Here is a 27,876-nt window from a genome sequence, read left to right on the forward strand (position 1 = left end):
CATTTCATTTATAAAGACCTTTTTTTTTTTTTTTTGGAGAAGGAAAATACAGAATGACAGCTGGAAAGAAAGAAAACACCTAATTAGGAGTTATTGTTGATGTGTTTGCATTTATACATGAAAACTCTGAGGTTTTTACAGTGGGTGAACGAGCCAGAGTTAAAAATGTTTGGTGTGTACACACCGTTAATGAGGGTAAAGCGCAATGCCTGCTCAGGGAGGTCATAGGCGAGTGTGTCTTAAAACATTCCCTGTGAGCTCAGTGGCCTCTCTTCTCTACTTCACCTTAAAGTCAGAGCGTGGGAGCGAAGAGCAACACTCTTCTGGGTTTGAGATGCCGAGTTGTGCAAGACGTCACATTGGGTACTAAAAAAAGGTAACGGTAGGGGGTCCACTGAGCGGTTATACAGTGCTGGGAGGACACAGCAGAGCAAATGAAATGAGCACTTTAGAAGCAAAGAAGGCAAGAAAACACTGCATACGCCTGTAGTCTGGATGATATTACAGACCTACAGCTGATAGAATCGGCAGTGTTGCCAACAGTGCAAATAAAATTTAAAAAAAAAAAAAAAAATACAGAGCAACTCTCAGTTTATAAACCTGGAATTCACCACTGTTAAGATATATAATCATTTTGAGTGTCTTTCATTTTAAAGGCACAATACGTCTTCTTTTTCTTTTAAAGCTTTGAAATAATAAGAAATAACCTAATGTCAACAAAAGTATTAGACTGACTCGGTGCAAGAAGCAACAGGGAGACACAGCGATAATCACAGAGGTGAGCCGCTTCAAGAACCAAGATTCAGAGCAACGTTTCCAGCTTACCGATGAGGATTTTCTCTTTTAATTACATCTATCATAATGAACTGAACCTTTTCTTGCTGTTGGTGAGGAGGAAACGGGACATGTCAGGCATCATTTTTCTCAGCATCATTTTAAAGTGCACAAAATGAATCAATACTTGAACCAAGTGACAGACAAGATAACCGATCTTTACAATACCAGACAGCTGAAGCCTCGGTCTGTGTTCGTTCTGATCAGTTTTTTTCTTTTTTTTCTAATACATTTTGAAAAATCTCACATGGAGCAACATGGCAGAAACAAGTTCTCTTCCATCTTCTTGGTAAATCAGGTGACACGTCCAGCAAATAGAGCAGGAAAACGAGCCTCCATTACAACAAAAGATGACAGAAAAAAAGTAGACAGTTCTTTTTTCTTTTCTAAACTGCACATGTTCTCACTTAAATTAAATCAGTCGGAGAAAAAAAAATGCCAGCACCAAAAATAAAGCAGTATGTGGACATTGGCCCCTGACAAACAATCAGGAAATCCATCAAGGGATAATCTGTAATAAACTTTTTAAATCATCTTAATTCATTTAACTAGTTGGCAAAGCTAAGTTTCTGCAAAGATTCAAGTTTGCTTATAATTTCAGTGCATACATTTCTTTTAAACTGCATTACAGCGCATGTCTTGCACTTCTTCTGAAAAGTTTTTGGATTATCTCGAAAGAAAAAGGAAAAGATCAGCATCGAAACTCTCATGTGCCTCCTTGATGTTACACTGGAGAAAGGCAGAGATAAGACGGCCTCCTGGCAGCTCGGGGACGAGCTGCACAGACGCATCTGTAGCAGTCATGGGGCGTGAAAAGCACGGAAAATAAAGAGGAACAAAGCTCAGCATTGTAGCTATTTACATGCTTGCATTCTTCACCCGTGACCAGCTGTGGCGTTTGTGAAGAAACCGTGCTCGTCGCATGCCGCCGCCGCCGCCGCCGCCTCCGTACGGATGCTTCTGTCTTGAAACAGTTGGACCTTTTCACAAACGCACCAAATCAGTGGATTGTAAGCAGCTTCAGAAGGAAATTCCTTTTTTCGATCTGTGGCGTTTTGAGTTTGGTGACCTCTACACTGGTTGGAATTGAGAGAATAATACTTTCTTCTTTTGTGTGTGTGTGTGTGTGTGTGTGTGTGTGTGTGTGTGTGTGTGTGTGTGTGTGTGTGTGTGTGTGTGTAACAATGCTAACTGGTGTGTGTGAAGCTGGTCAGATCACATGATGAGAAAGCGCAACATTTTTTTTTCTGCTCCTCTGACTCTGACGTTAAATGCACAGTGTCACATGTTCACAGGAACAGAGTGAATTTTGCATATTTTGGTTTCCCCTCTGATTAAGCAGCAGAAACCTAGAGATTTCCTCTACTGGCACTCTCGAAGACCCCTGTCCGCTGAAGAATAAACTCCATCTCTGTAAAATGAGGATGAAACGCTCCTGCAGCTCCGAGCTCGGCTCCTCAGAGTGGCTCTGATCCCTTCCGTCTCACCTGCTCTCATTTCTCCCAGCTCGTCTCATCTATGAGGGACCGCAGGCTGAGAGCCGGGGGTGAGGGGGGGTCCGTCCGGGGTGGGGGTGGGGCGGGGTCAGGAGGAGGTGGGGCATCAGGTCAGGGAGAGTCAGCAGCAGATGAAGGTGGGGGTCAGACGTGGTCCTCGATGGGGAACACCAAGCGCGTGCCTCGGCTCAGCAGCTCCTGCTCGCGGGAGTCCAGCTCACGCTCCAGCGCTTCCTCTGACGTGCTGCCGCTCCGTTTTCCGTTGGCGCTCCAGCCCGAGCCCCCGGCGGCGTTGGCCGACGCCCCATTGGCTGTGATGGCAGTGTCGCCGAACATGAAGGTCAGGTCGGCGTCACTGTGGATGAGGTCAGAGTCGGGGTCTCTCAGCTGCTCGTGGTTCTGAAAATAAACACAGAGCGGAACACTGAGGGGAGGGACGGGAGAACCAGAGCAGGGTGGGTGGGGTGTGACACATGCACAGATGTGGGACGCACGGTGCGAGCACATGTGGCGCCAACAGACGACATTAGCCGTGCATACTGTGGAGGAACGCTGCTTTTGTGCATTTTTATCTTCATTTTCTGCAGGGTGGAAACAGCATTAGGGTGAAATTAAAGCAAAGAACAACAGGAAACCACAGGCTGCTGCTCAGCAACACAAACCAGCTCCACAGTCAGCTTGTGTGCATGCATGAGAAGTGTGAAAAAGACGCAAGTCATCGTAACTCCAAAGAGCATTATTTGCATTCACCGATTCAAAACACGAGGTTCTCGTAGCTCTAATTGACCAGCTGACAATCAATAGGCAGCCCATGTCCTCGGGGGGAGCATGATGAGTTAACATTAGGTCGAAGTGGGGATTACTGCAATGAAGGGATCAAAAAAAAAAAAAAAAAAAAATTACATAACCATGTCTCTCCAACAGCTCACTCACAACAGAGGAAAGTCTGCACATAAATCCTGCAGGCACTTTGCGTAGTTAAAGTGGTTGCTTTTGTATTAAAATAGTAACATGACTGTCCCACTGCACACCGTCCTGCACGCCCTCCACACACTGTCACTGGAGAAAGCATGAACACAAGGCTGCCAAAGGCCAAGGAGAAATCTTTTAGAGCTGTTTGTTGTTGGGTTTTTTTTTGTTCTTCAACAAACTGGCGAGCCTTTTCAGAAAATTAAACTATACATTTGTGACCTACTTTGTGAAGATTAAAGTATTTAGTGGAGGCAGAGGCCAACAGGCTCAGAGTCATGGATAGCTGGAAAAGCACGTATTAAGAGGCAGACTAATGTAATGATGGGCTTGTCCCATTATTTCATTTCATTTCGAAAACTATTAACTGCAATTAAATATTCACCACTTTTTCCAACAAGCAAAGACTGAAAGAAAGCAAGCAACATGGAGACCTGACTGCAGACATTGACCATACTTGCATTTGTTCATTCATCCATTTCTTTTAAGAACTGCTAACACAGCTAAGCTCAGCTAATGTGTCACAGCAATAATGCACAATTACCACTATTTGCACAACATGAACAAATACCTGACTGAGTTAGACCATTTAAAGTCATGTAATGATTATTTCACTTGCTGTAACCAGTATAGTAATTGCAACTATTCACAGATGTTTGCAACTGTGCAGTTAGCAATTTTCAGTAGCTTGCTCAACACTATTGGATGAAGTCAGTGTGTTTTTTTTAGTAAATGACGACGGTAGCCTCTAGGCTCTAACATTATCCACCGCTCCAACAGTGATAGAAAAGAGGGCTGAAGAAGCAGGTATACTGATGCAATGCTGTAATAATAATCCTAGCGGCAGATGGAGAGTTTCAGAACGGAGGATATATTTCATGCTGTGACGCAGAACTCGGCACGACACCTGTTCTCGAAATAAACAAATAACTGAACTAATGATCACAAGAAACAGCTGCAACAGAACAGCTGAGGTAGACGAGCAACATGCAGACAGCAAAGTTTAGTTTGGGATGCCAGACAACACAAGATCAGTCTGTGGTATAATTGTCAGGAGGACCGAGTTATTTCTAGGGTAATAAATTGTTTCCCCGGTAAACACCAATGTTATTCTGAACATTGTTTTGTGTCTGTGCTGGAAAACATGAGGACTGCTGGCAGAAATCGGGACAATGCGGAAACATCTACACCCAAACAAATTAGCATGAGCTTAACTGTGAGTCTGACTGTGAAGCACAGAGGGGAAAGAGACTAACTTCAGACTGTGTTTGCACCCCAGGGGTCCAGCAGAGGGACCACTTTGTTCTATTCACTGCATGAATGTTTGTTTCCTGGTTTTATGTTTCCTCTTCTACCAAATAGTAACTCTTTTTTAATCCCGACTCTCCCCAACTGGCTCCACAGGACCCTCAATGGACTTGCTATTTTGGAAAAACCACCTAATTTGATGATTGGCCTGCTGGCAGCCCTGCACCGGCAAACCAATGACAACCACCCGAGGAAGGGAAAACATCTGTGTAAGCAGTACTGAGAGAATTTAACAAACATAAGTGACCATCTTCTACTGTGCTGTGCAGAAAGGCACCCTCGACGGCGTGACTCTACCCAGGAGGTTACCCAGCGAGGAGACTATAATGTGAAGGCATTTTGCATGAAATGAAAATGGAGAATTTGAAGGGTGAATCCAAGTGTGACCCGGCCTTCAATGGGTATTTCTGTTTAAAATATCAGAGCGCAGTGTCTTTCAGAACACTAGTCATCATTGAGCTGGCACTGAAAAGGCCCTTTTGTGCTCGCTGAATGCAAAAAGGCTTCTCGACCATCCATTTTCTCTCCTGCTGAAGGCCTCAGCTCTTTGTGTGTCAACTGGCAGCCACGAGAAAGCCTTGTCCATACGACAATTCTCCCGAGAGAGAGAGACCTTCAGCATTCACAAAGAGCCGTCCTGAGGCACTGACTCAAGACTGAGCCCAAGAAAAGAGAGAAAGCTTCAACATGAGCTGCAGAAAGCTTAAGTTTTCATTTCAGCAGCACCAACACATCTTTTTAGTTGTTTTTTTGCATTATTGTTTCAGGCATGTCTGAAAGAAATCCTTCTTGAGCAGTTTGTAAAACCAGCAGGGAAACATTTGACTGGTTCCAGATTCCATCTGCAGCAGGGTGCAATAATCTCAGTCATAAGGCGAATGCCATCAAGTCTCATCTGCAATATGAAGATCAACACCGAAAGAGCTCTGTTCTTTCTTCTCATTCTTGTGCTTTCACATCGCCTGAAGCACACTGTAGACTTATGTTTCTGTCATGCAATCTGCAGTCAGCAAAAATATGTTGTCGGAAATTCATTACATTCATGTCTTACAGTGTTGTTATAAAATCACAGTTTGCAGTCAGCTACTCGTTAGAAGAAGGAAAAAAAAAAAGAGGCAAAAACAATAACATTACCAGAATCAGAGAGTGAGAAAAAGTGTTATTCTCGTAGTTTGTTATGACGGATCTCTTCTACTTAACTCTGACGGCTGACCATCGGCATTATGCCCACCAGAGATGTGAAGCTCTGCTCATCAGGATTATCCTGACAATGCCTGTTAGAAAATACTCCTACAACACTACCCTGCTCAGACTTCTTTTTTCAGCCCATTTCCAAACACATCTGTATCAGTTTAAACGAATATACTGTGATTCAAAAGAGGTTACTCCAACCTAAATGACAGAGAGCAGATCCTCTTCATTTTCAAGGAGAATTTAATAATACGTTTCTGGTGAGTTGAAGAGCGCTCTATATCATGACCTCGCAGGCAATGAACAGAAAAGTAGATGGATGGACCCATAAACACACATATCTCAGTGGATATGACTGTACTGCGTGACTCGAAGGCTACAATGAGCATGAGACCTCAAATTAAATTTCATGTAATTAGATTTATCACCGTGTCCTCAAGTTCAGGACACGTCATGGACACGTAAGTCCTCAAAAAGATGTATTTCATTTCTATGATTTAATGTTCTGTAACAATGAATTACTTGAAGGTTATGTAGGAATTTAATAAAAGGCATGGAGTGCACATATTGAAAATCAATCTGATGCAGTGTTTTGATGTGCGTAGAGTATAAATGTGGTGAAATACGTGCTATGTTCTCTTGGTAACTATTGTAAAGATGATAACAGAATGAAAATGTTCATGAGACAGAATAAAATCATGTCCTGCAGGCCGTCTTTCTGTTCCTGAGATCATGAATGTATGTGGCCCCATTTTCAGAGATCTCAGGTACACTGAACCTTGGCCAATCAGTCTAATCACCGCATTCTAAACACCAGTCGACTTAATCTACAGTCGGAAAAAGTGCTTTACCTCAGATAAAGTCACAGTTGTTTCATTTCAGCTCTTTTTAGAGCACTCAGGGGAAATTATCGGCCCATCAATCAGACATTTCTCTTCTTTTAACCCCAGATAAAATCTTCAGGAGCATTATTTACAAACGTCTGACTGGATATTACTCACAAACGTGATCCTCTACAGCTTCTGCAATGCGAGCCTGGACTGTTCATGGCTCCCCGGTCATGTGGGGAGGTCAGCGTTTCGCAGGTGCATGCGGTGTTTGTGTGCATGCGGTGTTTCGTGCTCACCTCATACGCCTGTGGACTGGTCAGACAGCTCGCCAGAGGCCCGCAGTAGCTGGGCAGAGTGGAGGTGAGGGGCGGACCGCTGTGCGTCAGAATGGGCTTGAGGTAACTGTTCAGCTGTTAAAGAGGAAAACTCAAAATGTTTCAGAGACAGATTTAAAGAAAGGCCTATTCTGCATTTATTTGTCTTTATGGGAGGTACAAAGCATTTTTTTTTTTCCTTTTTAAATCAGCAAAGCATAACTGGTGGTCACTTTACGCAACAATGTTTTGGATTTGTTTTCCATTTTACGACGTGTGTTTGATTTCAGGTTTAGGACAAACCTAGGACTCTAGGACAAAGTCTGGTTGCCCAGGTTAGAAAAGAAATTTTAGACTTTACTGCACGTTCCTATTTGAGGGATTAGATTTCAACATGAAGAGAAATGGAAGCGACTGTTGATGTAACTTCATCATTCAGTCACTTGAGGACTTAAAGCTTATCATTGAGTGGAAAAAGCAGGTAAAATAGTGGAACGGATCACAAAAGCCCAACAGTTGATACTGAAACATGGTTAAGAACAACAGGCTGAATCCACAAAGGAGCAGATCTTCTTTGTGAAATGGATAAAAAGTAGCAGTGCGTTTTGAAATTAACTCGTTTGTGCAGTCATTGCCGTAAAAGAGAGGAAAATCTGTGAAATTAGTAACATTTCTATTATTATTACAGCTTTCCTAAAACATCTAACATTTTAACAAATCCTGACACGTAATGGTAGAGAGAATCTTAAAAATCACAGGCTTGGATTTTGTTTCGGAACAACAGAAGCAGCATTCACTCAAAACTTTTTATTCATGATTATTCTGTTTTTGTTTTTTTGAGTCAATATCTGAATTACAAGAGTGAATAAAGTTGTAGCTGCTGTCGCTCAGGAACAACCATTTGATGTAACCACTCGGTTACTTTGCCACTCTCTGTATTAATGACATTTACTCTCATTTGTTACAATTCTAAATTAAGATTAGGAGAATTAATAACTAAACAAAATACATATATTTTTGATTATTGTTAACACTGTGCTGAAGTGTGTAAGGTCGTCAATAAAAAATATCCAAAGCTTTAGGTTTATAAAGATGCTGATAATTGTCTGTGTAAACAATGGCCAAAGACTGAAAAGACCCGGCAAGCTGTTTACACACTGGTTTTGTAAGCAGTGGTAACCACAATCCAAACAGTCACAGTTAGTTCCATTAAAACGCAGCTAAACAGTGATTTTTTTTTTTCCCAGAAGACTTTCTCTTATTGTAGAAACTCAAAACATCTCTCAGCTGATGAACTAGAGCTCGACAATGCAGAGGACGTCTGCCAGCAGGATGAGTTCTGTTCAGGAACCTGTAAGCTCCTGAGAGCAAAGTAATTTAGCAATGCTGGACAGCACCGAGAACGGCTCCGTCTTTTGTTTGTAATTAAGTCTGCATTGCAGTGAGCGGCAAAACTCGACTCCTCAGCACATTCGGTCAAAGTGGGGACAGAGCATGCATAAGACTCAAATCGAGCAGTCCACCATGAAAGTCTGCTGTCTCAAACGTTCACCTCAGTGCTGAGAAATAAGAGGAAGCCACCCTGCAACACAGCATGTTTCACCAGAGGGGAAGACTCCACGGGAAAAAGCAGCTGCTGCGCTAGCCAGACATATCGCCTCAGAAGAAACAAAACACAGACATTGACCCAGTCTATATATCACATCCGATATGACCACAAAGTGCTCCAAACATTTACCTTTGGGCCAAGGAACAAAATGACCCATATCGGCCTGTGTCTCAGCTTCAGCAGAGCAGGACAGAGAAAGGATACTTGTGATCAAAGGTGTACCACAGTCGGAAGAGCCACGCACTCTCCTGTTTGGTTTTACTTTGTCCTTCCGCCTGGGAGCCATCCTGGTGAAACACACAGAACATTAATAGACATGCTCCAAATGCATGGACACCCAGCTTATTTGATTCTCAGTCAGAAGACTTCACTGTTCTTCTCTGAGTGTAGACAATCTCCAACTGCAGTAGATGCCTCAACGTTCGAGAAGCAGGTACAGAAGTAAGCAGATGCACAAATCAACAGGCATCAGCTCCAGTGTGCTCGCTGTTTCAAATATTTACAGTTTACCTGGTGAGCCCGCTTAACGAACACGATCCCAGCAGGCACCTGGAGGCCCTCAGGGACCATGTCGTGTTGCACGCTGGGCAAGTTTTAATAATGGCACTAATAACAATGAACCTCTGAAAAGGATTAATTTCGCTTGCTGTTTATTTAGAACTAGCATTTCCTTGGAATTGAACTGAAACAAAGAGGCAGCCTGAAATATATAATATTAATATTAAAAATCAAATATTATCACTAGGTGTGCACCTGTGCGTTCAAAAAGGACTCTGAATTATTCAACAATTGCTTGAAAACTGAAGGTGTCAAATGAACATTACAAAATTATTCCAAAATGAAGAACAAAGCCATTTGTTCATCTATTTTTTAATAGTTGCTGCAATTATAATATCTCATGATGACCAAGTTGCCAATTTAGTGAAGTGAACATCAGAAACCACATAGACTAGAAAAGTTTCTCCTTTCTCCCCTCCAGCCTCTCAGCGGCTCATCTGGGACATATTTATCATCGTAAGTGAAATGGGGCCCAAACGTGAGTGAAAACATGCTGCGCTCCACGTCTGATGGAGCCGTTCTGCTTTGGAGTCTCCTTCTTCAAACTCACTCTGTTTGTTTTGCAACACACGGAGCTATTTTTACGTAATCAGACTTGCTGACTGAGGACCGCATCACCATAAAATAGCAGAAGCAGGAGAGTTTCACTTTCAGCAGCAAGAGCAGATGTGGCACAAAACACAAAAACAGAGTGAGACGGCGCGGGATCCTCACCCCCTGTAAGACCTGGAAGTTGTCCACACAGGGCTGCAGGTCTTGATCAGGATCCACATCAACCCTGCAAACACAGAAAGGAAATATAAGCTGGAGTCTGGAAACAGTTACAACTCTGACTCATACTTGGTTGGATGCCAGTCAGCAGCATTTGTCAGTCCCGTATCCTGGATGGCTGTAATTCCCCCCCACCCCACCCCCCACCCCCCCACTCGTGACCTCTGCGCCTCTGTGTCGATTGACACGATTTTCATCCTGCAGATGTAGCCTCTTTGTGGACGGATGGAAAGTTGCATCGGAAGCATAACGCACAGAAGCCGGTGATCGCTGAACCTTTATGTCACAAACAAAAGCTGCAAACTGGCATCAGAACCATCAGAGAGTCAGGAGAGCAGCAAACGGTTTGTACATCTGGAAGCTGAAAACCCCAAACACCAAATGTTTGTGCAGAGCTGAAACTTTTTCAGTGCAGTCACATCTGACCCAGTGAAAGGTTGAAGGAAGTGTGTGTGGGTGTGTGTTAAACTCACAAGCCTCAAAGCACGAAAGACATTGAACAAAACATCTCAACCCCAAAGTTGTTTTTTTTATGTTTTTTTAAATTTTCGAAACTCCAAGGTAACACTCTGACAAGGATTTAGGTTCTTAAAAAAACCCTCCTGTCACTTGTTCATTTTGTTTTGGATTTTTTTTAATTATTATTTGTGACATGTTGGCTTAAATATCTGTGATTTTTTTTTTCTTCTCACTGTTTCTCCTCACAGGAACTGCTGAGTTTTCTCCAGCCAGAACTCCATCAAGTCTTACTTGTGATCTCCAGCAAAACTCAAATTTTCAATGGCAATAAAATCAGCTTGGAGCTTGGATAGATGTTTGTGTCACTATTGAACAGTCACTCCCTTGTTATTTCCCTTTTTGGCTAAAATGCATTAAACCCAGTTAAGAAAAGCCTCTGCTGATGGTCATATTTACTATACAACCGCAAAAGTGGTGGTCAGTCCTTTTCTGTGACTGCAAGAGAAATATTCCTGAATTCCTTTCAGCCATAGGCTGCACTGTTATCTCGCTGCTCATATTCGCTCCTGGTGTCTCTTACTAACAGAGAGGGATTAAAACTGAACACAAGCAGATTTTAAAGAGGCACTTTTAATTCACATAAGCTGAGGATAATCCCATAGTGGACACAGTCCAAGGCAGAAAATTTCACAGTCAAATCTGACACTGCCCGGTCCTAGTTTCAGCTAAATGTGCATGGTTATCTTTAAACTTCTCCATAGCTGTCATGCAGAGGAAGTGTCCACTCCGGATTAATGAACAACTGCTGCTGTCTTTCCACTTTAGCAGTCTGAGAAGAAACAGGCTGCACGTATCTGCCTTCAAGGCTGTCTCCGCTATCAGTCTCTCACACAATAAAGCATGAAGAGGACCTAAATGGCGGGGCGGGGGGTTACAGTTCAAAAACAGTGCTGCTTCAGGCAGGATCTGTGAAAAATAGCCTCATGATTAAGACACAACTGTTTGGGGCCCCAGAAGAAAGAAGCCCGGCCGCACACACAATCTTCCTGATGAGAAACAAACATGATCGCATGCTTCCTCTGGCTCAACCGCCCGCTCGGATGACTTAATTTCACCGAACAGCCTCCTTTAATCCTAATCCTGAAAACACCCTCTCCTCTAATCCATCAAATATTCCTTGCAAGCAGTTTTGTTTCGAGACATGTGATCCTTCACAGATCCAGAGCTGGAGGAAGCATCTCTGGTCAGTTCTTCTTTCGTCTTGGAGTCTTCCTCTTTTCGTTTGCGCATACTTTTCAGACCACTTCACACGAGGGTGTCGGGCCGCTTCAGGGTGGACAAAGAATAATTTGTTCTTTGCACTGCTGTGTGAAAAACTGGTGGAGAGTGAGACGGCGAGCAAAAGAAGAAGAAGAAAGGAAAACACTGAGTTTTCACATCACCCAGAGAAAAGCGATGACTGAAGCATTTCACCACATTTCCTCCTGGAGGTGATTCTTCAACCAGCAGCACCTCCAACACCGACAGCCGCTCGTTTCACGTCGCGTTTTGTGGTAGTTTTAAAAATCTAAAAAGTCCCATTTTGACTCATTTTTGCTGCAGGCCCTCACAGACAGCCAGTGCTCCCCGTCACCAGACACAATGCAGAAGCCAAACAGTGAAGATCTGTGCAACCACACCTTTTCCCCAACAGCAGCTACAGTCAGACAGACTGTTCACACTGATACCACACCTGAGGTACTCCCACTTTCCAAGATGATGCTCTCGCCGCAGCGGCTTTCTGTTCCCAAATCTGTCACGTCACAAACAAACTGAATATTAAAAACAGACTGAACAAAGTCTCATAAATGGTGTTGTGCAAGTTGCTGCACTGAAAATTAGGATTTGATGACATTGCAAAGTTACCGCTGCCCCCAATTTGTCCACTAGCGGTGGCGGCACAGTTTCATAACCAAACTCCGAGACCCAGAACTGAACGGCAGATGGTAATAATGACGATGATTCTCACAGCTCAGAGATCCGCTATGCAGCAGCTAGCTGCTCAACCGCTCGCAAGACAGCATGAGCATGAAAGCCAGGCATTGAGGATTCTTGTTTCTTCTCAAGAGAAAGACTGCAGCCGTCAAGATTTCACATTTTTAAAAAGAATGTTCAAGTTAAGGTTAAAGTCCATTAAATGTGAAGGTCTTTATGATTCATCCGTCTTTTATTAATTTATTTTTTTTTAGTCGCACAAAAGAAAAGGTTTGGGGTCGGTTGGTCCTTCCCGTGAACTGAGATGAGTTTGACAACTTCAGCACCAACAACTGATGATGACGCTGCATGAGTTAGTGGGAGGAAGATGCTCTATGATGTGAATGTAAACAGTTTTTGACAGAAACCGATTCATGAACTCAAGACAAGCTGCTAAAAAAGTTTATGTAGAGTTCAAATATCACAGCTGATGCAGGCGAAGGTTAACGTCACAGGAGAGAATCTCTCATGTTGCCGTCTGAAAAACACAGTTCAGGACTGGTCAAGCGATTATATATAGATTATATAAGATAGATAATGCTAAAGCAAACCATAACTTGAGTGTACAGAGAGACACAGGAGCTCTGCAGTAATCAGCTCCAGTGTATCACTGCTAAAAATAGAGGTGTTACAGGGATGCATTACTTATAACACAGTATCAAAGACCCTGAATATAACTGTAACTTCATACTGGAAGTTGCATAAAATCTGAAATTCCAATTATTTTCAGGGTCATTAATAATGAGGGTCATAAAATACTTTAATAGAGAGTGTAATGTGCAGCGAATGAAAGTTCAGGCTGACAGCAGTGACCACTCAGTGTTCTAAAAACATTAATTGGCAACAGTCTGTGCAGATCGGCGGTGATGATCCAGTGTTTAGGGGACACGCTCTAATCCTCAGACTTGGCACAGCGGCCCGGCAGATGTTTCAGGCACCGACATTAAAAAGCAGGATGAAATAACTGCGGCTCCGCCGCAGACAGCTCGTTTGATATCGGCACACACTTCCACCGCTTTCATCTTTTACCAATAAACTGAGAGCGAAAGATCAGCTCTCAATTGCAGCTCAGCGGTTTTTCTTAACGCTCTTTTCACCCTCAGAGCAGCTGAATGCTGCCAGCAACTCATTTTATCAGCCGCTGAACTACATCAGTCAGGGTTTCTCATTTAAATTTATTCCGCCATTCAGCTCCTTTCACAAACTTTAAAAGTTACTGGGAATGATTGATGTCATTTGTTGGCGTGATCTTTTAACCGCAGTTACACTGACTGTACCTCACTTCCACTTTCAGACCAAGCCTAACAGCTTCCTGTCAAAATCACTCATTTTATTCATATTTTAAAAACCACGTCAGCTCCGATGAGGATTCAGCCGTCAACTTTCCAGCTCCAAACTTTCACCAGAAGAGGAGAATCGCCGGCATTGATGAAGTCCAGAGAGAAAACGCTGATTGATGTTGAACTCCAGGAGGCCTTCTGGTCACTGACACAGCTGAGGGTCACAAAAATATTGTTCTGGATTGTGTCTGATAAACTAACTTACATACCTGGAGGGAGGGCAAATTAATGTGAAAAAAACCAACAGCGTACCATAGGATACTCTAGGAGTAAATTATTATAATGAACTATTTATCCTGATAAAGTTTTTGTCTCTGTTAATACAGTATACGGAATTTACATAATCCTTGCTGCTGGATTAACAGATTGTCATTTTGCAGAAACACAGATATGAATCTGCTTTTAATGTTATCTTTTCATAAGACTAAATAGTCGTTTTCAGCCCTTATTAGTCCAAAAATCATAAATTATTAGAATCATTGTCCACCTTTTTGGGTTCTGAAGGCTGTAATTTTAGCTATTGATATTGAAGACTGCCAATCAGTGCGTTACACCTCAATGATTTGGTTCGTGAGATTAAATATTTTTGAGTTTAACTACCCTGCTGTTCTATGCTTTAAAGGATGGAAATCTATTTGTAAGAAGGATTACTTGAAATTCATACTTTTATTCAAGAGAAACTCCACTTAAATGAAAACAAAGACATGGGTCTGGCTTCAGTTGAACTTCGTATTCATTCATTTTCTATACGGACTGATCCAACTGGGTCAAGTACTCAGAAGGAAAAAAAAAACAAAACAAACACAGGGATCATTCAGTGAAAGTTAACATTACATGTTAAATTAATCTGTCAGTCAGCTTCTTTCAGGATTTGGCCTGTTTTTTTTAAAGACACACATAGATCATTTTCATTAAAAAAAAAAAAAAAAAAGCATTGTGCAGCACATACTAATATAATTGCCCCTGGAACTATTCACACAGAGGCAGAGAGATTAGTAGTGTTCCCCTGACCCAGCATGAACACAGAGAAATCTCCTCATGACCGCACCGCCGGGCCCCGTGATGAGCTGCTGGCACGCCCCCCCCTCACAGGCCATCCATCAAAACCTAATAACGGCGGCGTCTCCGCTCGCCGGGCGCTCTCCATCCCGACGCCCGGTCCTCCATCACATCCTGCTCATCACCCTCACACGAGGCCGCTGCGCTTAATGAGCCTCCCGGCCAGACGGTCCCCTCATAAAAAGTTATAAATGACGTCTCGCAAATTTCATTTTGTGGCATCAAGCAGGGGCAGAAAATGCGGTTCGGTAAGAGGCCGCTTTTTAAAGTGTCACCCCCTCATAAAAGACTAAACATATGCAAATGTATGCACATACAGCTACAGAGGATGGTACCCAGAGCACAGTGCGGCTCGGCTGATTTCCGCCTGCCATGCACCACATGTCCCGGTTACCATGGCGATGGGTTCACAGGGTGATTTTGGCAGGGCTCTAAACCTCCACGAAACACAATAGTTCCCGCTCGGTCTGAGGAGGCATTACTCATATTAAACAGAGCCTGTTCGCTCTGGCCGCCGCCACCGCCACGCGCGTGCACGCTGACACACATGCACACACACACGCATGCAGAGAGAGCATGTAATCCGCTTTATCATGACAAATAGAAAGCCCCAGAGCATCATCACTGGTCAACAAATGAAGTGAGGCCAGGCTCAGCAAAACGCTAAGCACACACACACACACACATCCACACACACACACACACACACACACTAGCACTTTCTGGTTCAAGTTTGAGAATCGGTACTCATCTTTGATTACTTCTGATCGCAGACAGTGAGTCAAACACCTTCAAACACAGGGCTGAAGTCTCTGGGATTTGAGGCTCTGGGTGAAAAGGAGTGTGAAACGGAGCGTGGAGAGCTCTGGCCCCATCTCCTGGACAATCCCGCCAGACTGCAGGACCGGCTCAGTACTGGCAGCTGCAGGAGGCTTTGCTTTCTGTCAAAGACAGCTGCTGGGCTTCAAGAAAACGTGCAAGTAGAGAGGGCGCATGGAAAAAATACACCTCTGAGGAAAATGCACCCTTCAGAAGCAGTGGAGAGGTTTCAGCTCACATGAAAGATGCAAATGAAGGTTTTTCATGTCGACATAATTCAGAATGCTTCTTTGTTTTTCTAGCCCTGCAGAGTTGTTTCAGCATTTCATCTGGTTAGTTTTCATGTTTTGAGTCACATGTTTTTCCATAGTCTGGGTATTTTTCAGCTGTTTTTGCTCATTTCACCATTTGCTTTGCGTCTGGATTTCATCACTTTGTGTGACTCTACTTCTCTAGTAGTGTTCACTTGGAGCTTTAGTTTTGTATCTGATTTCCATCATGATATAATTCTATGAAACACATCAATCAATTTCAAAAAAATAGATAGCGAAAATATCCAGCACACGTACGGTGATGCAAATTCATCCCTGTTCAGAAAAGACAGAGTTTTCTTATTTCTAGAGCAGAAAGTCATTTTGTCACCTGATGTGAAGCCATGACAGCATCGGAGTGGTTCCACCGCCGAACACCCAGACGGTGAAGAAGACGATGAGCAGCGTGGTCGTGAACATCATCTGGCGGGCGTAGGTGGCCGTGTCCCGGATGGCGAGGGCGAAGGCCATCGCCCCACGCAGCCCTACGCCATGGAGGTATGATCAACGAGCGTCCGGTCACACTGAGCAAGGCACATCAAGAAACACTTCGCAAATAGGTGAGTTTCAATACCTGCAAACATCATCATGTGCTGGAAGTTCTGGTTTATCTTGTGCCTTCGACCGAGGTTGAGGAGAAAAGACAGCGGGTAAATGTTGAGAGCTCTTCCAATGAATATGGAAATCTGACAGCTGGGTCAAGAAAATTTTCCTGAGCAATGTGATGCTGGAGGGATGCAGGAAACAGAGAAATTATAGAGCTACATGGAAAACGTTAATGTCAGAAAACGACATGTAAATAAAGTACTTTTTAATCTTAATTTTATTTTACTTGCATACTTGATTTATTTTCAAAACGCCTCTTCTTGCTAAAATGCATAAAAACACCAAAATTAATTAAAAAGGGCCAAATCGTCTAAAAACGTCTAAAATCGAATATACAGGAGTTACAGTTGACTGAAAGGATACAAAAGCTCCAATGATGAAGATGGGGCTGAAGATGTGATTCTGGAAGGTGAACAGAGCCAGGCCCATGTAGGAAAAGATGAAGTTTTCAGCCAGGAAGTGAAGAACCTCAAAGAGCTGTGAATTAAACAGTATATAAATCAGGATTTCAGTGGGAAAATGTGAAAATAACAATAAAGACAGCAGTCTCAATTTGATTTTAAAGGAACCACATATCAAAACTGAAGTCCTGTGAAGCCAAGACTCTGCAGTCTGTTCCTTCCAAACCCAGAAACGCTGTGGGAGGCGTCATATTTCTCCCCCCAGCTGACAGGGTAGCTGACTCCCTGCCTGCCATGATGATTATAAAGACTCCATTTATTCTGAAGTTGCTCTGAGCAGGAGGCACAGAACAAGGGCGAAACACGCCAACAAGGAGACAAACAGAAATGAAAGCCAGAGGAAGAATTTTCCCAGGTCGGCTTTAATCTCAACGTGTTGTAGAGCATTAAAAGATGTGAAAAAGGAGTGTTTCATTTTCAGGGTGTTATTTTCAGACACTTGTTATTAGTGAGACTATTAAAGTCTCTAAGTGAAATATTATTGCCCCATAATCTGCAAATTACTTCTGATGATGTGCTGGAAACCGTAGATATTATGTAGTCATAATGAGTCCGACCCCTAGAGGTCGCCATGAACCCCTGATTTAGGCTTTCAGTTGGTGGGGTTGGGTGCGACCACTGCATATCTATGGAAGTGATAACTAATTGAGAGCAACACAAGTATCACATAATGTCATAATTTACACACAATTCTTAAAATCTTACACAATCAACGTGTGTGTGTGTTTAACACACATTCCTCTGTGGGAGTCATTAACTCACCACAAGGTCACTTGTTTTTCATTCAAGTGACCATATTTGGAAACTTCCTTGTTATTGTTGTTTTTGCTTTCTTTGAAAGTGTGTGGCGATCCAGTGCCGTGTGTTATCTGTGTGGAAACTAAACAGTCATGTCAGGAGGAGGGATGTCCTCGGACAGCCCCGATTAAGGTCACAGCAGGCTGATCGTGGCACCATCTGGCACAGTTCATACTGTCAGGGGGTTCAAAACCATTTCTGAAATAACTAAATGGATAAGTGGGGCTGCAGCTGCGGGCTGTGCCAGACCATACCTGCTTGGTGCGCTTTGTGGACTCCTCCGAGAGGTTGTTGTAGGTGTAGTGAGCCTGTGTGATGCCACAGAAGAGCACGGCCACAACTCCTGCAAGACAACACAGGCGGAGATCACAGCAGGGCGAAAACACAAACATTCATACGTCATGGCACGATTCAGCCGCTCCACAGAACCCTCGCAATGAAACCAGCCGTCGCTCCTCTCGTTCCTTTGCAACGGTGCGACAAATTATCTGTTAAATCTGAACTCCCAGAACTCACCTGTGAAGCCGCAGGCCTCGGCCAGGAGGAAGGTGCTCCAGGACATGAGGAAGAAGAGGGCGGTCTCCAGCAACGGGAAGCAGTGCAGCTTGGTGAATTTGGTGACGTGGGGCCACAGTTAAAGAGCAACATCGACTTGGATCCAACGCATTGATTTAAAAAAATTAATGCTTCTGGAAAGTCAAGCTGGTGCGAGAGTGAAACTGTCATTTCCTTTTAAAGCATGCACTCAGAGAAGGATATGAGAGCAGTGACGACTCCTGTGGCTGCGCCCATCACAAAGGAGCCGCTAAAAATACCCAGGAACACCCCAACGGACTTGAAAAAGGCCGAAGCATCAAACATGTGGGTGTTCGCACCGGCTGGCTGGTAAGCAACAATAGACCTGAAACACAAAAAAGATTCAGTTTATATTTAATATGCTCATCAGATGCTTAATAATGCCAGAAAGCAACTGATTTACTTCTATTAAAAATCTTTGCAAAGACCACGGAGCGTCTGACAGCGGGTGAACCGTACTCCTCCAGCAGAGGGAGTCAGAGGGTTTATGTTGCTGGAGCTGCCAGGCAGAGCTGTGCTCCTGTCTCTCACAGGTCTGTGTTGAATTCAAACAGAGGCTCCAAAACTGTGCAGGCTGAAACTTTTATGTGTTGAGTTTTGACATGCGAGTCTGAGAAGTCCAGCGTTGGACATATTCAGTGCGTTTGCTGAGAGCAAAATCACATGAGAAATGCTGCAACATCTGCAGGAGTCCTGCATCTCACCGAGGGAAGACTATGAGAACAAGAAGCTCACAAAATGTTTGCTATTAAATTTTTATTTTAAATATGTGGGAGGATATGTAAGAGGACAAAGAGCCAAAGCAGCGTAGACTTCGTGGTCAATACTCAGACGTACATTAATCAAGACAAGCACACAGCAACGGTGCGAGAGGAAACCTGCATTTACTTATGTACGATCAATAAAAGGAGATCGAAGAGAGACAGACAGGGTATGAGAAAATGAGGAGAGGAATGGGTAACGCTGATGTTGTAGAGCCCCGTGTATTTTTTCCCCTTAAGCAGAGAGACAGTGAACAGCGTGGACAGCAGTAATGTGTCGAGTGAGAAGAGTGACGTTTGGACAACGCATGCATGTGAACAATCATGAGACCTGGAGGAAACTGCTCCCAGGGTCCAGAGCCGATACCTGGACCAACCGGGCTGGTTCACTTTTTGCAAAATGCATCACTGAGACAGATGTTTTCACTCACGATGAAAGCACAATGGCCACTGCGTCGTTCATCACGCTTTCTCCAAACAGCAGAGCGTAGAGGTCTCCGTCAGCGTGAAGCTCATTAAAGATGGCCAACACCGTCACTGTGCAGAGAGAAAAAAATATTTATTTATTTATTGATTGATTCATTAGCTGAGCTGGGGCTCATTTTTATGCACATGCTGCTCTTCTCAGCATCTCGTACCCGGGTCTGTGGCAGAGATGATGGCACCGAAGAAAAGGCAGTCCGTGTAGTAAAACTTATCGGTCAGCTGTCCCACCACCTGCATCAGCTTCACCACGCCATACATCAGATTCCTGCAGGCGGACAACCCGTTGAGACGTAGCATTAAAGCCACACAGCACATTCCCTAAAAACAGTAGAGTTTAGCTGGAAAGCTCTCAGACAGTGAACAGGCCTCACCCGATAACAAAACATGAGATGGCAGTGCCGAGGAAAGCGTAGGTTATGATGGAGCCCAGATTCCTGAAGAAGTGCCTCTAAAATGACAGAAAAAATGAGATAAAGAGCAGGAATAAAAACATGTTTTACATCCACGTTCAACAAATAAAAGAAGCTCCACATTTCTCACACCGACATAGGAGTTGTCTTTTGAAGGCTGAGGCTGTTGGGTCAGTCACAGCCGCGGGGGGCAAGCAGCACAAACACCCACCCAGCTGTTTAGGTGGCTGTAATGCAAACAAGCAACGTTTCGCCTCACTCCTGAAGAAAGCGGCCCAAATAAAACGAATTAACTGACAGTTCTGTTCAGGATGTGCACGACAGAACCCCTGTGGTGCCGACTATAAAGCAAATGGTGCCCATTTTTACACAACAGTTACAATCGCGGTTCTTCCATCTAACATTCAGCGTCTGAAGGAAAGAAGCTTTCAAGGCCCGCGCTGCATATTTCTCGATTTTCCTTAAAAGTAATGAATAGTAATGAAAGTGAACACCAACAGACACTTCAGTGCTCTTTGAGGTTACCATGACTTCCTGTTTCCCTTTTCGTGTGGCATAATGTCTGGATCAGCGAATTCCTTTTGAAATTACGATTTCACAAGAACAGCAGAAAAACCCTGCTCACTCATTACTGTGCAGCAGCAGGAACCATCGTCATGAAAAACATGCAACAGTCATACTTTTTAAAGCTAGAAGACAACAGTTTTCTCAGGTTAGATTTACCTGTATATCCCATTTGTTGAGAAAATACGTGAGTTTGGTATGACTGAGCATTACCAGGTATATCCTAAAACCAGCTACTGTGAGTTTTATTTGGAAATTTGTTGTCAAATCCGTGACAGATGTAGTGTTCACAGAGAACAACCCTTAAAAAATTTAACATTTATGATTAGCCTAAACAGAGGACCTAAAAGCCATTAATGCTGAAAGAAGAGCAGCTACCAACAATAATTCTGAAGTTATAAAGAAATAATATTAAAGTCAAACTCATGTTAGTTTAGGGGCCACAGATGGGCCAGTTTGATTCAGCCAAATGATATGAAGCAGTTTTTTTCTACAGCTCCATTACGTTCTTTATTTTAGTTGAACAATGCATTTCAAGAACTCTTCAACAAACTACAGTGAAATGTCCAAATGCATGTCCTCAAACTGCAGCATTTTGCAGCCTTTGACTTGAATGTTTTATATATCCACCCTCACATTATGACTACGTCACTGTATGAAATATAAATCTTAATAAAACAGTGAAAAATCAGAAAGCTGGTGTCTTATTGCAATGTCCCCCCGCCTGCCTGGATGTCCAATCTTTCAGGACAGTTTTGGGCCTCAGACCGTATGTTTAATAGCTCTGCAGATGAGCGCGATTCATCAGTCACATAACCTGTAGCAGAAGGCAGCGATATATGGACATTCAGCATTCCCAAATATCATGCAACAGCAGCTGTGCATCCCAAAGCACAATAACACAGTAGATGCTTCCTTATAGATGATTATGCCTGATTTTCAGTGGGTGAGACCTTGATTTATCTACATAGGAGGGTTTTTTTTTTTTTAAGAAGCTGTAGATGTGCAGGTCCTCCGCTGTTCTAATGGGGCTACTTTAGCAACTGATGGGTATTTCAGTGGATATGAAAGTACTAGGTAAAAATCACCTAACTTTAAAGGATCAATCATATGAACAGTTTCGGCTGTAAAGTGGTGAACTGCCACGCATCCAAGTGAAAACGCTGGTTTATTAATGCAGGACAGTTCAACTCAAGCAAAATTTGACAAAAATTGTAGAAACCTTTTTTCTAAGATTTATTTTCTTACATGTGGAAATTGCTTGGCAAAGCTCTGTAGAGTTAACATGATTTACTTATTCATGACTGTCTCCACACTGAGGACATGTTTTCACATTCTGGCAAAAGTGGCAATCAAGAAATCCCTGCTGATATGTGCTTCACATTCAGAACACCAACAGGATACGTTAAAATGCAAGGAGATGCTTAAAAAGTACTTAAAAGCAAATAATAAATGCAAATATGACATTGTCACATTTCAAAATATAGTGACATCTCCCAACTTTAGATGAAAAGTCGAGTATAAAGCTTGCTTTAAATCACTTTGACGATGTCCTGAGACTGAGTGGCAATATAAAACAATGTTAATACACCAAATGAATCACCAGGCTCCGTCCTAAGACGGCTGTGAGCGTGTAAACCATCAATGCAATCTGTTAATACTCTGAGAGACGTTTAACACCATCACCGTCGCTGGCCGCACCGTGAAAGAGGTTTTCACCGCTTCACTGAGAGCCAGGATCAGAGCGTCCTGAGGCGCTTCACAAGGCGGCAGCTCAGGGGACCCGTTCCCTTCATGCTGACTGATGCTTTTTATCACTGGAAATTGGATGGGTCTGATGTATGCAGTCACATTAAGCCCGTAGATCATTGTCACGAGCTGTTCAAACACATTTCACTCTCCATTATCTCAAGGTCAAGACACTGAAGCACCAAAGGCAGCCACAGTTGCCATGCGCAAGAAGAACCACCAGCTCCACTTGAAATTCACACACTGTGAACCCAGTGACAGATCTGGAATGAAAATGCAGAGACGTCCCGAAGACTCTCCAAATATACTACAATCTGCTTTAAGCCTGCAGAAAACCCTTAACAACAAGTGAAAGCAGGAACTGTTCACATTGTCAGTGTCAGCCGTTTGGTCTTTTTCTTTTTTTTTGTGGCAGCCACAACACCAGATAGGAAACGAAAGACATCTGCTCTGGACTTCCCCTTCGAAAAAGTGCCACTTATGTTCAGCAAACACTGAGCGCAGTCTGGCCAATGAGAGCTTTTCTGAGCGAGCCATCTGTCCAATGAGGCAGCAGTTTGTGGCAGTGGCTTCATCCACCGAACCACAGACAGCTCCGTCTGGACTCACTGTGGCTCACACCTCTTCAGCTTCAGAGACCCTCACACTCACCTTCTTAAGGCTGTATCCAGCGTGGAAAATGATTGGGGGCAGCAAAATGTTGAAGAAGACCTCAGGGTCAAAGGTCACCTGGAAAGAGTCAGAAGATTGAATTTGAGAAGACTTCTAAACTGTGTTTTCTATGAAATGAAAGCCAGTCAAACTAAAATTGGCAGTTCTATCAAACACCTGTTTGCTCTGAGAACCTAATTCTGAAGATTGATAAATGACCACAAACCCAACAAGCATATACTGACTTCATAAATAACTCTTTAACTGATACAAGGTTGTGTGTTCAGGATATTTTATTAGCTTGGCAACATCACATTATAATAAAAAGTACAATATGTAAGATTCATGTAAAGCTAGTTTTGTATTCTAGAGAATCCAAAGAGAACAAAACCCAAAAAGCATGGCAAGACGTTTGCCGTTTCGGATGTTTTGACTTGTTTACACGTTCCATTAGGGTCTGAGCGCTACACTGCATAGAACCCAGCTGAATTGCAAAGAATTATTATTATTACTGTACACACTGAACAAATGTTTGAGGGCCTAAGCATTCTCAAGAACTCATGAAAATTATACTTAGTTTTCAAAATATTATTTTGAAAACTAAATAATTTTATTAGTTCAAATGAATTTACTAACCATGGACAAAAGTAGGTAAAACTACAGAAATCACACACACACTAAAGTTACTAATATGGATTTTTTTTTTTTTTCAGGAAAAGGAAAAAGTTAAAAAGGGGGAAAAGAAAAAAGATAAATATAAGAATAAGGGAAAAAAATACAGAAATAATTTCAAAATTAAAAAAAAGCTAGTATTCCTCAAACTGCACCAACATTTAGAAGCACACAGTGGCTGAAGGGCTAAACTGGGAATAATCATGAAAAAAAAGAGGAAGAATCTCTAAAAATGGCCACAAAATTACACTACATTGTATCAATGACACTTCATGAATGCAGCCACAATTGTTTGTATTAACTCAAACCTTTATTACCTCCGCCAGGAGGTTATGTAATCACGTCGGTTTGTTGGTTGGTTTGTTAGCAACATTACGGAAAAAGTAATTGACGGATTGCAATGAAACTTAGTGGAAAGGTGGGTCTGGGGCTAACTTAGAATCCATTAAATTTTGGTGATGATCCGGATCACTGTCTGGATCCAGGAGTTTTTTAAAGGATTCTTTATCATTGAGAGATAGGCAGTCTTTCACATAGTTGGGCAGGCCCGACGACAGAGGGGGACAAACGGGTCTGTTGTCCCGGGCCCAGAGTTGGGGGGGGCCCCCAGAATTAAAGGTGGGGGGGCCCATCCAGCACCCCACTCACGGCTCCCGACGCAGCCTGCAGGTATTGTGCCGCGCCGCTCGCCGCTTTTTTATCATATATGGTGTTCTTATTGTTGTTGGTGACTGATTTGAGCTGTGGCGGAGGTCGGCGCTCTCTGAGTGCCAAATTCTAGTTTTGGGGGTTTTTTTCATTTTAATTTCAGTTAACATGTTTTTCAGCTTCAGACATATTTGGTTTGTTGGAAAATCCTGAAAATGGCTCTTTTGGTCATAACGGTTGCAGACCCCCATGATGGAGCAGCTCAATTCTATGTGGTAAAGAGGTGCTAATAGTAGTTTGTCAACTTCACTAGAAACCTCTGCAGCGGAATTCACAGGTTGTCTGCAGTTTTCTCAGACCGTGCCGTCATTTCACTCTTACCTTGCGCAGCATATCGTTCTGCTCCACATTGTGGATCTCTCTGGAGTTGATCTCCCCTTTCAGGGTATACTCAAAGAACTTGCCGCTGACATTGAGCAGCAGGGTGCTGGCAGGTCCCTCCTTCAGCGAGCAGCTGGGGGGGGTCTTGTGGTGGTAGCTGGTGGCCGGGATGCCGTAACGCAGGATCACGCCAACCAGCAAACCTGACACAGTGAAAGGGACAATTTTGTTCACCAAATCAGTTAAGGATCAGCCAGATTTCCTCAAGCTTCCTCTTTACCAGGCGCGAAACCGCATCAAGCGGCGACGCACAACACAGAGCATCAAAACAAAAGGGAGAAAAATGGGAAGACAACGAGCAGGACCTTGTGGAGAGTTACAGCTCGGATGGAAGAAGCAAGGTGGGCAGTTATTGGGCATAAATCCTCTGATCAGACAGCAGATATCTGCTGCAGACACGAGCATCACTGTCTGGTTATGGCCTAACCACGCAGACACACAGGAAATGGTTCATTCAGAAGACATGATTTAACTGCTCCTATTAAACACACTGAAATTACACCTGATTTACACATTTCAGGTATTCCCTGAGGACACCGACATGAAAGTGCAACATGTCGTAACGGTGCCATTGAAGGAAACGCTGGGTATTTTCCCAAGCAGCTGTTCTCCATACAACTAATTAATGTTGCAACAAACACTTCTGTACCGTTGAGAGTCCAACAATCGCAAACTGTCTGAGTTCCCACAAGTCACAACATCAAACAGTAGGCATCAGAACAACAACACCAAGAGTGTGTCTGCTGACAAAAACACACCAAAAGATGATCACCAGTCTCACTGGTGCACTTAGTGGATGTGTGCACGGACTGTACTGCAGTCAAACTCTGTTCCCAACAGCTGAAAAACAGCAAATGTCAGCTTTATTGTAACAGTCGGTTTCCTGTTTTTGACCTTTTGCCAGGTTGTAGCTTCCCTGCTGGAGCACATGGTTCAAATTTGGTTTAGTTGGAGAAGCACCGGAGAGAGCTCTGCTTTTTAGGGTTAAAGAACTGAACAACTCAAAGTCTAACTGTTTTAATGTGGACATCTTTGGTTAATCATTTACATTTGGAGGACTGGATTTTTATTGAACGCCTGAAGAAAACACACAAACACTTGCAAAAAAATAAAGAAATAAAAACCCACTAAAAACCATGCAGTTCAGCGGAGTGGTTTTCATCTTGAAACATGATCACTGTCGTGGTTTCACTCACGCTTGGCACACATGACATGGGGATTTTGAACTGATTGAGCATGATGTTTAGTGGCTTCCTCTACAAACTTATTGTCTGTAAAACTGGACCCAGCTTTGTTCATTTAACAGCTACCTAATTTAGTCAAGCTGTATAACCGTAGGTGATCCCCAAAAAAAAAAGTCTGTGAGTCACATGAACAAAGTACACAAAAAGTTTGGGAAATTGCATTTGGTTGATTTGTCTTCTGTTTAGAAATGCTTCCTGCCAATGACTGTTACATTGTTGTGTTTATTTGCCGTAAGATCGATGCTTTAAATGAGGGATGCAGCAATGTAAAAATTTCCAACCTTTCTTTGCCAGTGGAAAACAGCTTTGTCTGCTATTCACTCTGTATTGGTGAGTGAGATCAGTGGATCCAAACCTGGGGTCTGGGACCCATTAGAGCCTGCTCAGAATTTGCCTAAAGCAGAGATACATGTTACAGACAGTCATCTGAACTTCTGTCAAACAGAGCGGACCAGCAGACAAACAAGTGGCATTAGATTACTGTTGTTGTATTTTCTCTGTTTGAATGTAACTGTTGCAATGTTTAATTGTCCCTATAGACATGCTCTGACCACTGTGGTTCAGAGACACTTCCTAGTCTCAGTTGATCACTGTTATTCACAATGATGGGGATGTTGAACTCTGCTTTGATTTTCTGAGATTGTATTCCAAGTTAAAGCCTAAGACTGTGATCATTTTATTAAGCAGATGATCTAAACCTGCACTTTTTTTGTCTGTAAAATAAATTAAAAATCTTAGAAGACATTCTCAAATGGGATATTCAGATATTCTGAAAGAACAACTGGAAGGTCGTGTTTGCAATGCAACCATGTGCAAGCTGGTGCATTACGCTCACTGTAATCCAACTCACTGCACCGCAGACACGGCTAAAGTGCCGTCAGATGTGTCAGTGTAGTAATTCCCAGCCATGCAGGGATAAAGCTGCACATGCAGCAGCCCGGAGGGGGGCCGGACAGGGCTGAGCAGCCCAAAGCACCTTCCAGAAAATCACCACCGGACCGCTGCTGGACACGCACAGGCGTGTGTCCAGACTGGAATCAGTGTCTTGGTTTCCTCCGGTTTATCTTCCCATCGCCTCGGTGCAGCCTGCCTGCTGCACGACCACAAGGGACTCTGAATCATGCAAAAGCCTGCGGGAAGGTGGCGGCGGTGAAGGAGAGCGTGAGTGTGTGTGCAATCTGTAAGCCTCACCGTAAATCATTGCCAGCCCGGTTTCGTGAAGGAAGCGAACCCGCCGACGCTTGAAGAGCCATATGGTGAGGATGGTTAAGGTCAGCAGCAGGATGAATGTCAGCAAATTGACGCTGTCCTGACGGTGACTTTCCTCTGCCTCCTTCTCGGTGGCAAGTTCTTCCATCCCGCCGTCCTCCGCCTTCAGTCCCGACACCGCCGTTGCCAGTAAGATCCAGACGGGCAGCGCGGCGTCGCGCGCCCGGCGCGCTGCGCTCCGCTCCCGGGGAGCGTCCATGGTGCGGGATGCTGCTGCGGCTGCGGCTGCGGCTGCTTGTGCCAGCGCACGGCGCCTCTATGCCATGTCACTGCTGGAAGAAGGTCCACACAGCTGAGCCGAGCAGTGCTCACAGAGCCGTGCACCCACCGCCGAGTTCAGCCTTTTAAAGGTACACGGCGCCGCGGCGCGAGGACTCGCACCGACCGACGGCCCCTGTCAGAACCAGCGCGGGTCCAGCAAGGCACTGAGTCACTGCCAGAGGATTGTGATGATCGTGCAGTTCGAAACAGGAAACTCGGGAGACGCTTGAGCGGCCGGAGGAGATGAAGTGCACGTTTCTGTGGGATGTATCCTCGTCTGGAGGAGGGACAATTTCACACTGCAACCCAAAACTTCCCAAAATATTTACACCGACAGGCATGCTGCATATAACAAAAATAAAAAATAAATAAATAAAAAAAAGGCCCCGATGCTCTTC

The 27,876-nt window shown here is 43.6% G+C and overlaps 1 protein-coding gene across 2 annotated transcripts; it reads right to left on the bottom strand.

Annotated features, from left to right (window-relative positions):
- Positions 1-19: 19 nt before the first annotated feature.
- On the bottom strand, positions 20-27,614 carry slc9a7 (solute carrier family 9 member 7). Of its 2 annotated transcripts, XR_003930402.1 has the most exons (17): positions 27,140-27,614; positions 24,645-24,847; positions 22,944-23,021; positions 19,941-20,017; positions 19,722-19,834; positions 19,515-19,620; positions 18,506-18,647; positions 18,263-18,368; positions 18,001-18,089; positions 16,851-16,964; positions 16,456-16,567; positions 16,213-16,366; positions 9,824-9,887; positions 8,756-8,838; positions 6,925-7,030; positions 2,072-2,729; positions 1,739-1,748 (listed from the first exon to the last, which is right to left on the bottom strand). XR_003930402.1 is itself a non-coding variant. In XM_030082446.1 (16 exons), exons 1-16 carry the CDS (start codon positions 27,414-27,416, stop codon positions 2,475-2,477), a joined length of 2,079 nt encoding a protein of 692 aa, XP_029938306.1. In that variant the 5' UTR covers positions 27,417-27,614; the 3' UTR covers positions 20-2,474. The 2 variants fall into 2 exon arrangements, 1 of the variants encoding a protein (XP_029938306.1); XM_030082446.1 differs by having other exon boundaries at positions 20-2,729.
- Positions 27,615-27,876: the final 262 nt, after the last annotated feature.

Source organism: Salarias fasciatus, chromosome 23, assembly GCF_902148845.1.
Source record: "Salarias fasciatus chromosome 23, fSalaFa1.1, whole genome shotgun sequence".
NCBI lineage: Eukaryota > Metazoa > Chordata > Actinopteri > Blenniiformes > Blenniidae > Salarias > Salarias fasciatus.